The sequence below is a fragment of the Lactuca serriola genome, chromosome 5, assembly GCF_051521515.1.
Source record: "Lactuca serriola cultivar US96UC23 chromosome 5, Lser_US96UC23_V15, whole genome shotgun sequence".
Lineage (NCBI taxonomy): Eukaryota > Viridiplantae > Streptophyta > Magnoliopsida > Asterales > Asteraceae > Lactuca > Lactuca serriola.
The window spans coordinates 358,794,945-358,806,310 of NC_136412.1; the positions used below are offsets into that span (position 1 = coordinate 358,794,945).

At 32.7% G+C, this 11,366-nt stretch overlaps 2 protein-coding genes across 2 annotated transcripts; one reads left to right on the plus strand and one right to left on the minus strand.

Moving 5' to 3' along the window:
- Positions 1-553: 553 nt before the first annotated feature.
- LOC145051163 (uncharacterized) lies at positions 554-5,533 on the minus strand. The gene is made up of 5 exons (XM_078999288.1): positions 5,340-5,533; positions 4,359-4,440; positions 1,536-1,739; positions 1,146-1,367; positions 554-1,081 (listed from the first exon to the last, which is right to left on the minus strand). Exons 1-5 carry the CDS (start codon positions 5,531-5,533, stop codon positions 554-556), a joined length of 1,230 nt encoding a protein of 409 aa, XP_078855414.1.
- Positions 5,534-7,908: 2,375 nt separating this feature from the next.
- LOC145052205 (early nodulin-like protein 12) lies at positions 7,909-9,053 on the plus strand. The gene is made up of 2 exons (XM_079000001.1): positions 7,909-8,120; positions 8,246-9,053. The coding sequence occupies exons 1-2, from the start codon at positions 7,952-7,954 to the stop codon at positions 8,908-8,910; spliced, it is 834 nt and encodes a 277-aa protein (XP_078856127.1). The 5' UTR covers positions 7,909-7,951; the 3' UTR covers positions 8,911-9,053.
- The last annotated feature ends 2,313 nt before the right edge of the window (positions 9,054-11,366 follow it).

Here is an 11,366-nt window from a genome sequence, read left to right on the forward strand (position 1 = left end):
CGTGATTGTGCACCTCCTTATGATTTTATGATTAGATTCTGGGATACTCTAACATTAAACCATTTTGAAAAAAATTGTAATAATTATTGGTTTTTGAATGATTTAAAAAGTTTTAATTTAGCATGATTTTTATGGGTGTTACGTCGAGTTTAATGGGGACCCAATTATTCCATCTAGTAACCATATGATTTGAGGTAATCAAATCACCATCTAAGAGTACCAATATCCCAACCAATCCTGATACGGTCTCGAACTGTACACATACGGTAAATATCCAAGGCAAAATATCTGTGGAAAGAAACATTAAGTGTAGTATCACCCATCCAAACATCATGCCAAAAGGAAGTATTCGCTCCATCTCATATCCTAAGGGGCATAAGGTCTTAAAATCTAACCCCCTGTCCTTAAGAGTAGCTAACATTCGATTTATACCATTCCAAGGACCCAACCAATTTCTTTTCGGAATCAGAGGAGAGGAGTGCCCATCCAACCCATATAAAATTTTTACCACCCTAACCCATATCAAATTTGTGTAATGAAAAATATGCCAACGCTACCGTAGAAGTAAAGCCCTATTATATGCAAAAAGACTACCCACATCCAAACCTCCATCTTCTCTAGAAGTAATAAGTCTATTATTCCATCGAAACCAATGCATACGTTGCTCATCCAAATCTGCTCCCCAAATGAAAGTAGCTATCACCTTCTCTAAAGTGTTCAAAACCGTATCCGGAACAAGAAAAATAGACATCAAAGAACTACCAATGGATCCAATAACAGACTTAATCAAAGTAAGTCTACCACCATAAGAAATGGTTTTCGCCATCAAACCAACTAATCTAGACCATAAACGATCTATAATAGGAGACCAAGACTCAGCCCTAGCCATATTTTGACCAACTGGCACTCCTAAATGGAAGAAAGGTAGGGTACCTGAAATACAACCCATACGAAGAGCCATAGAAGGGACTTGATCTGCCGTGACCCCTACCCCAGACAACTTACGTTTAAGTAAGTTGATTTTCAGACCTGAAGCCAGAAAGAAACATCTAAGAATGTGGACAATGTGAAGAGCATTCGTCTGATCCCACTCAACCAACAAAACCACATCATCAACATAAAGAATATGAGAGATATCAAATCACCCTATAAACATTAGCTATATGTTCCCTAACTAAAGCCACATGCAACCCCTCCATAGCCAACACAAAAAGAAAAGGAGATAAAGGATCACCCTGCCTCAAACTTCTAGACATATGAAACTCTCGTGAAAGGGACCCATTCATGAGAAACGAAACAATGGTAGAAGATAACATCTCCATAATCCACCCACACCATAAAGAACCAAAACCCATAATCCTCATAATCTACACCAGATAATCCCAAGAGAGAGAATCACAGGCTTTCTCAAAATCAAATTTGAAAATCAAAATAGGATTTTTGGAAGCCTTACTCCAAGCAACGATCTTATTCAAAAGAAAAGGGTCATCTAAAATCTATCTGCATTTAATAAAAGCATATTGCTCCATGCTTACCACGTTCCCAATAACCTCTACCAATCTATTAGCTAAAAGTTTGCCAACAATCTTATACTGGAAACCAATTAGGCTAATAGGTCTAGAATCTCTAACATTTTTCGGGTCTCTAACTTTTGGAATCAAAGTAAAAAATGAAGCATTACACCCCATTGGAATCGAAAAATTGTTGTAAAAATGGGTCACGAAATCAACAACATTATCCTATAAAATTTCCCAATACATTTTTATAAAACTAAAAGTATACCTATCAAGTCTCGGGGCCTTTGTAGACCCACAATCCCAAATCGTCTTTTTAATCTCATCATGTGTAAAAGGGGCATTAAGAAACTGAATCTGAGAAACTACCAACTTGGAGAAATGTGAAGGATCTGTCATAAGTCTTGGATCACTACTCTTAGAAAAAAAAAGAGTGATAAAAAGCTTGAAATTCTTCCTTCACAATAATTGGATTATCAACCCAAATCCTGTCTTTTAAGACACTTCGAATAGCCATTTGGTATCGCTTGCGCTTTAACGAACCATGAAAGAAACCGAAATTTCATCACCCTCAATACCCACCTGATTTTAGCCTTTTGAGCTAAATCCAATTGTGAAATATGATCAAAATATGTAATATCTTTAAGCACATTGACTCGTTGCTCCCTTATCTCGGTCGTTCGCTTGTCTTCCATGAGTCTATTTTCAAAGATTCGAGCATCTCCTAAAGATATTTCCTTTTTCTTTCCATACGAGTCCGACTAGTATTATTCCAAGCACGGAAGTTAGATTTAAGAAATTGAAGTTTTTTCTTAAATTTAACCCAAGGCGAGAGTGTCCCATCACAAACTTGGGACCAAGAATCTCTAACAACCACATCAAACCATTCCATATCGAACAAAGAAGGAAATAAATGAAATGGAACTGGTGGCAACAACGCCAAAACTTGGTGGGATGTCAAGTCCACCAAGCAAATTACACCCTTTGTTTGCAAATAAAATGTAATATAATGGTAAAAAGGGGTATCGATCCTCGGGGAAATGGTTGTATTCTATCACCAATGCAATCTAAAAGAACTATTGTAAATAAACTAACTACAGTTAAACTAAAGGGGGGGGGGTTATGATTGCTTGAAAACTAAAAGACTTGAATAACTAAAAACTTGCAATTAAGCAAGATAGTGAGATGCTCAAATATTGGAAATAGTTGGTTAACTAAGGCAATTCAACACAATGAACATTTGTGTGTTTATCATTAGGATTCAACATGAAGCTTATCATTCATCCCAAAATGGTTATAGAAATCCTGAAGCATGATATGCCAAGATTCCTCTTAGGTAGTATGAAGGTTGGGGAAGCCCACAACACACCTTCTTAATCAAGATCAAAGGTTTAATTGAAGCAATTGAACCCAAGAAGTTAATCAGCCATAAGAAAGAAGGAATCCCCAATTCCTAGAGGATGTTTATGCTTACACATCCATAAAGAAGCTATGATTCATAAACTAGAGATGATTTTTACCATCATAAAGCCCTTGTTCTAAGTTAATTCAATGATTCAATGCAAAACCAAAGAAATAAACTAACAATAGCTCATTCAAGTGCCAAGCTCATGATCAAAGCATTAAACAAGCATAAGAAATATGATCTAGAACCATAAACATAAGATAATTGATAATCTAGCATGAATCCTTCAAAAACCCACAAACATTCAAAGGTTTTAACCAAAGTTAACCAATATAGAGAAATTAGCCACTCATGGCAACAAAATAACAATCACAAAAGTCTAATTGCATAAAGAAACTACTAATATCTTGGAAAGATGAAAAGAAATGAGTCTTGAGCTTCAAAATCGCCTCCTCTAGGTCTCCAATGGTGAAAAATCGAGAGTGTGGCTGATAGATCTCATCCCCCAAGGTTATGGTGTGGGAAACGACCAAAATGCCCAAACTGGGCAGTTGCGCGGGTACCCGCACGACGGAAATTCCACCCACGCAAGTGTTGCTGAAATGCTATTGGCTCTTCATTTCTCCACTCCACCCTTCCACTACCAAAGATTCCTTTGGTCCCCTCCATATCCATATGATTTAAACCAACCAATCATCATTTAGCTTCAAATGTGGATGCTTCAAGCCCAAAATAAAAGTCTATGACCCATCTTCACAAGCCCAAAATATCCAAGTCTTTAACTCTTAAGGCTCAAATCTTCTTTTATGGATCCGCCAAGCCCAACAATGCCTCGAGAGCCCACTAAGCCCGTCTCCAAGCTAAACCATAACCGCAACAAGCTCCAAAATCTTGCAAAATTCCTCATGCAAAATAAAAAGTTCCCGATACGATCCATGATGAAGAAAATAAAGAATATACAATGCAATACTAATAAAAAGAGCTAAAAATATAAAATAAACTAATAAAAATAAGGAAATAAAATAAGCTATCAACTGGACTATAATCAACATTGTGCTCCAATAATAAAATGGGCCTGTGATCGGTAATAAATTTATCCAACACCATACCCGGACATTGAGGGAAGTAATCCAAAAAACCATTCGAGAGCAAAAACGATCTAACCTACTAAACTTTGAACCCCACGTATTACTCCGAGTAAAATGAGGACCACCCAAAGGAATGTCAATCAACTCAGCTTGCCTAATAAGTTGATTAAAACTCCTAGCAGTAGAATGATGGAATTGAGACCCCATTCTTTCCGACTAATCTCAGACTTCGTTAAAATCCCCCATCAAAACACACTCCCCATGAAAAGAATTAATCAACTGGAACACATTATTCCACAAATGTCTCTTTCAATCCGCCCCATAAGGGGCATAAATGACTATAAATAATACCTCCAAACCCGAGCTCAACCAAACCGCCTCAATCGCCATAAAATAGTCAAAAATATCAATTTTCTTATGAGAAATACGATCCCTGTCCCAGATAGGAAGAACAATGTAAATATCAAAAATATCAATTTTCGCAAACAAATATATTACGATTTTAAAGCGTAAAGTATTTTTTTCCTGAAAAAAGGGAATGTCATATTGGTATCAGAGCATTAGTTTAAGCAAACCAAAAATAGTAATTATTTTTCAACTTAAACTTAGAGATTAAACGATGATGGTGATAGATGTGTCTAGTATATTTTTGGTTGTCTAACTAAAGTAATATTATAAAGACACAAACACTAAAATATTTTAGGGTATATGCCTTAACTAAAATTAACACTATATATAGTGTTATACTATTCATCAACACTAAATATAATGTTAAAGTTTTATTAGCACAATTTAGTCCTCAACTTTGAACTTACACATTTTTAGTGTATTTCTTGTTAGTTAAAGCTTAAGGGAAAACCATATCAATGCATAAATGTATAATATATATTTAAATATTAAAGATCAGAATATGTAAACACAGTTATATTTATCAAAATAACTCTTTGATTATTGTGAGAATATCACTCAAAACTCACGATGTTTACAATGTTTTCCAATGATCATAACTCAACCTAAAACCATGTGTATATATACTCCTAACCACCGACTTGTAATTAGATTACAATTAGGAAACTAGAAACCTACTTGTTTATGATTTCCTAAAAACTAGGTTGCTGTTACTTGGTCTCCTAGTCCTACTCGACTTAGGATTCCAACAATCACCCCCGAATCTCTAAGTCCTTCTAGAGAATTCTTCAACCCGATCCGTATTTAAAAAACGGATTCGTCACTGTCGTCACGTTCCGAAAAATCACCGTCTTGTAATTTTTGGAGTCGTTCCGGACATTCAGAAGCAAAATGACCCGGTTTGTCACACCGAAAGCAAATCACCTTAGATCGGTCTTTTTCCATATTTTTCCGATTCTTGTGACAACAACAATTACAATTTTTGCAATTAGAATTGGAATTGGGCTCCCCTCATTGGGCTTGTGATGAGCTATTGTGTTTATTTCCATGTAGGCTTTTATTTGATTTGGGCCCATTTGAACCACCCGATCCAGATCCGTTGTTATGACTATATCCATCGGATCCACCTGCCCCTTTTCCTTTCGCTCCACTCTGTAACCTCGACGCACCTGTACCACCAGATGACGACACTCCTCCGTCTCCGGTCAATTTCACAAATAGCACCCTCGATTGATCATTCTCATCGGCATCCTCTTCCTTTATCCTTTCTTCATATGCCTTCAAATAGCACCCTCGATTGATCATTCTCATCGAGCACCTGTTCCAAAGAGGCAACGATGTGTATAAACTTCGAACGAGGCAAGGTTTTGAGGAACTTCTTCACTAATTTCAATTCATCAATAATCTCTCCTAAAGCTGCTGATTTCGAGGCTATGCCGGACAGCTTTCCAGCATACGCGTCGATGGTTTCCGACTCCATCATCTTTAGCCGATCGAATTCGGCGTTTAGGGTTTGCAATCGGGCCTCTTTCACCCTATCAGCTCCTACATAACGAGCCTTGATCGATTCCCACAGAACCTTTGAAGAATCGACATCACCAATTTGCATTATCAAGCTTTCTGGAATTGCCTGATAAAGCAACCCCATAGCAAGGTAATCTTTCTCCTCATTTTTATTTGTTCCTGGATCGATCACTGTCCAAGCCTTGTGAATCTTTAATACCACTTTACCATACAGTGTAATTGGTGGATGTAAGCATCGTACATGCGACTGTGGTTGTCCCAACCTCCTTCACTCTCACCGGAGGAGCCCCTGCACCATCTTCTCCGTCTGACATGATGATCTGGTAACGAACTCGATCTCACAGCCCTCTTGTTTCTTAGCTCTGATACCAATTAAAGATCAGAATATGTAAACACAGTTATATTAATCAAAATAACTCTTTGATTATTGTGAGAATATCACTCAAAACTCACGATGTTTACAATGTTTTCCAATGATCATAACTCGACCTAAAACCATGTGTATATATACTCCTAACTACTGACTTGTAATTAGATTACAATTAGGAAACTAGAAACCTACTTGTTTATGATTTCCTAAAAACGAGGTTGCTATTACTTGGTCTCCAAGTCCTACTCGACTTAGGATAACATATATATATTTACATAATGAATGTATGATATTTATTTTCATTTGGTGTTAAATTGAATTTTGTTTTATTTAGTAAAATGGTTGTTTGAATAATATGATAAATAGTTATATACAAATAATTAATTTTGTTTATAGATTTATAATTTATATAATTTATACATTATGTGATTGTCAACAAAACATAATTCTAAAAATATGAGCTTCCAAGGCTCATGAAGAAGATGACGTCTTCCATTCGTTTCTACCTGGTATACAAAGTATCAAAGGTATTATGCTCAATCTAAATTTTCTATAAATAATTTTAAATAACAAAAAATTAATTAAAAAAAATGTTTTAAAATGTTTAGAGAAAATGTTTGAACAAATATAATATTTTGTATGTTTATTTAAAATATAAATGATATTTGGATATTAGATAAGGTAAATATGGTATTTTATTATTTATTTATGGTATATATATGTAATTCTTCAAAACCTTATCTGTGATTTAATTTGGTAATAAATAATTTGATTTAAATATGAAAAATATAAAAGTAGTAGATGTTCTTTTCGAAATTAACTTCTCTTCTAAATCAAATAATATATTTAGTGGACAATATTGAATCTTTATGCTGATTGAAATATGTGTAAATAAATAAATTATTCGAGTTTTCAATAAAGAATTTTTGTGACAACATTAATAACTAAAAAAATGTCTAAATTTATCCTTTTAAAAACTTTAAACCTCTGTTATTTAGCCATATATATATATATATATATATATATATATATATATATATATATATATATATATATATATATATATATATATATATATATATGACACTTAACTTGACAAAAAGGTTAGACAGCGTATTTAGAAAATTTTCTCTTTAGAGAAAAAAAAATCAGAAAATAAACGAGGTTGTATGTCGAAATAAATCAAGATTTAAGTTAACTAAAATGAAAAAAGTATTGTTTTATTTAACTTTTTAAATTTAAACTTCAAAAATAATACTTTATAAAGTTTGTTCAAACATTAGAATATGTTGATTATATTTTCAATAAGAACTTGGAAGTTGGAACGTTACATTTCAATAATCCATTAGTATTTCTTAACTTGAAATTTATATTTACTAAGGAAAAAATCAGTACATTATATAGTTTCCAAAATAAAATCTTGAAACCAAGGATTATGATTAATTAAGGCAACTAATTAATGAAAAAGATTTCAGCGAATCAAAAATTAAATAATAATATTATTTCCGTAATTTCCTAAAACTCATGCATAAATACATCGTTGCTCTTTACATTCTACATCTAAATTTGCAACTTTTCCTGGTTTTAATCGATAAATACAAATAGTGGTGAGCAAAGTTTCAAAGCCGAAATTCTTAGAACTATGAGGACAACAATGGCCGTGGTTATGGCGGTGTTCCTGGCGGCGTTTACGGTGGCGGTCGGTGGAGAAGTTTATAAAGTTGGTGGTTCTGCTGGCTGGACCAACATTGGACATGTGGATTACAAGACTTGGGCTTCTACCAAAACATTTCGAGTTGGTGACACCATTGGTAAATAATTTAATTTATGTATTTTAGATTGTTTTATTGTAGCTATTTGTTATTTTTATATTATATTTAATATATTATTTGTTTAAAATATATTAATATTACATGATTTTTTTTTTTGTATGTAGTTTTTGAGTACAATAAAGACTTCCACAACGTGGCAAGAGTTACATACACCGAATTTCTAACATGCAAGGGCAGCGCCGCTCCTTACGCCACCTTCACCTCCGGCAACGACTCATTTCCGATCAAGTACCCCGGCCACTACTATTTCATCTGCACCATTCCTGGGCATTGTGAAGCTGGTCAAAAAGTCGACATCCGTGTACCGGTCGCCGGCAGACATTCCACTCTTCCGTCCAGTTCCGCCCCAATTCAGCCACTTCCTTTCCCTTACCCTCCACCTTCTGTGCCGTCTCTATCTACAGTAAAACACTCGCCGATTAAATCTCCTTCGCCAGCAATGTCTCAATCCACATCACCAGCGCCGTCTAAATTTCCGTCAGCAGCGCCGTCTAAATCCCCGTCAGCAGCGCCGCCTAAATCACCGTTACCAATGCCTTCTCAATCCCCATCGCCACCGCCGTCTCAATCCCCATCAGCAGCAGCATCTAAATCCCCATTGCCAGCACCGTCGGTACCCAGAAAATCTTCCCCCTCCAGTCCGGCCAGTCCTTCCCCGGTTGTTTCACCGGCGCCGACCAAGAACTCTGCAAGTCAATTTGTCGGTAAAGTCAAGCTTTGGTCGACGTTGATGGCGGTTTTCTTTTCTTTGATTGGATTTAGTTTTTAGAGTAGCTAGCTAGTAACGTATTTTTCTTTATATCTTTGGTTTATGACTTTATGTATCTAGATCTAATTTGAATTTGGTTTTCTATTTTTGTATTAGGATTATGTTATGAACAATTTACGTTTTTAAGTGTTTTAAGGCTATTATTTTGTTTTCTCATGAAAATATGTCCTAATTCTATTTAAAATGATTTTTTTAAAAAAAAATTATAAACTACTTTTAGATTGTGCCCTCGAGATGGTCAGACTTATATTTCTGACATTGTTTTTCAAAGAAGAACGTAATTTAAACATAGTAAGAACGTAATTTATATATCTATAGCTACGTGGTTCAGGCTTGGTAGCAAGGGTATCATATATTTTTATTTATATCGATGTGTACTATCTTATAACTAGTTATGTACCCTTACCAGCGGAACATAAGTTTCCACCGTCTAAAGTTGAAGTTGATATAATATCTTTAGCCCAGCAAAAGATAACAATTGTTTCAACCAAGAATAAATCGGATACTAGAAGGGGAATTGTCTAAAGTATTATCTTCTTGACCGAGAGATAGCATACCTAGATCTAGATCGTCCAACAAATTAGGATTACACTAAACATTCTATGTTTGTTTTAGATATATAAAATGTATGTAGGATGGGTTTAATTTTAAAAAATAATAAATATTTTCATTATAAAAAATTATTACTTTTTTTATTTTCTTATAAATTCAAAGTTCTGAAATATTTTAATATTATGTGTGAAACTCATGTATTACATACATAGGTTTATTTAATATATATATATATATATATATATATATATATATATATATATATATATATATATATATATATAAGAAAAATGAGAAAAATTTTGAATTATTAAAATTAATTAGGCTTTAATGTATTGAATACATTACATATATAAACTCTTTCTAATAACTTATATATTAAATATGAAATTTTAATTTAATAAAATGAAAAATACAATAAAATGACAAGTGGAAAATAGAAAATTTAAAAATTCTAGAAAATGTCATGTGTCTAAATGAAAGAGAAGGGGACATGTGGCAAAAAAAACCTTAATTTATTATAGTAGATTTATATTTAATTTTTTAAAATTAATCCATGTAATACCTTAGTCTCACAACTAGTTTGATATTAATCGGATGATCATGCATATTCTTGTTGGACAAGATTCATTTTGCTTGGCCGTGCTCTTTTTTTTAAAAAAAATTATAAACCTTTTAGATTGTGCCCTTGAGATGGTCTGGCTTATATTTCTAACATTGTTTTTCAAAGAAGAACGTAATTTAAACATAGTAAGAACGTAATTTATATATATATATATATATATATATATATATATATATATATATATAGCTACGTGGTTCAGACTTGGTAGCAAGGGTATCATATATTTTTATTTATATCGATGTGTACTATCTTATAACTAGTTATGTACCCTTAGCAGCGGAACATAAGTTTCCACCGTCTAAAGTTGAAGTTGATATAATATCTTTAGCCCAGCAAAAGATAATGATTGTTTCAACCAAGAATAAATCGGATACTAGAAGGGGAATTGTCTAAAGTATTATCTTCTTGACAGAGAGATAGCATACCTAGATTTAGATCGTCCAACAAATTAGGATTACACTAAACATTCTATGTTTGTTTTAGATATATAAAATGTATGTAGGATGGGTTTAATTTTAAAAGATAATAAATATTTTCATTATAAAAAATTATTACTTTTTTTATTTTCTTATAAATTCAAAGTTCTGAAATATTTTAATATTATGTGTGAAACCCATGTATTACATACATAGGTTTATTTAATATATATATATATATATATATATATATATATATATATATATATATATATATATATATAATTTTAACAATTTGAAAATTTTTTATTTATAAGAAAAATGAGAAAAATTTTGAATTATTAAAATTAATGAGGCTTTAATGTATTGAATACATTACATATATAAACTATTTCTAATAAATACCTTACATACATATATATATATATATATATATATATATATATATATATATATATATATATATATATTACCTTATATATTAAATATGGAATTTTAATTTAATAAAATGAAAAATACAATAAAATGACAAGTGGAAAATAGAAAATTTAAAAATTCTCGAAAATGTCATGTGTCTAAATGAAGGAGAAGGGGACATGTGGCAAAAAAACCTTAATTTATTATAGTAGATTTATATTTAATTTTTTAAAATTAATCCATTAATACATTAGTCTCACAACTAGTTTGGTATTAATCGGATGATCATGCATATTCTTGTTGGGCAAGATTCATTTTGCTTGGCCGTGCTCTTTTTTTTAAAAAAAAATTATAAACTGCTTTTAGATTGTGCGCTTGAGATGGTCTGGCTTATATTTCTAACATTGTTTTTCAAAGAAGAACGTAATTTAAACATAGTAAGAACG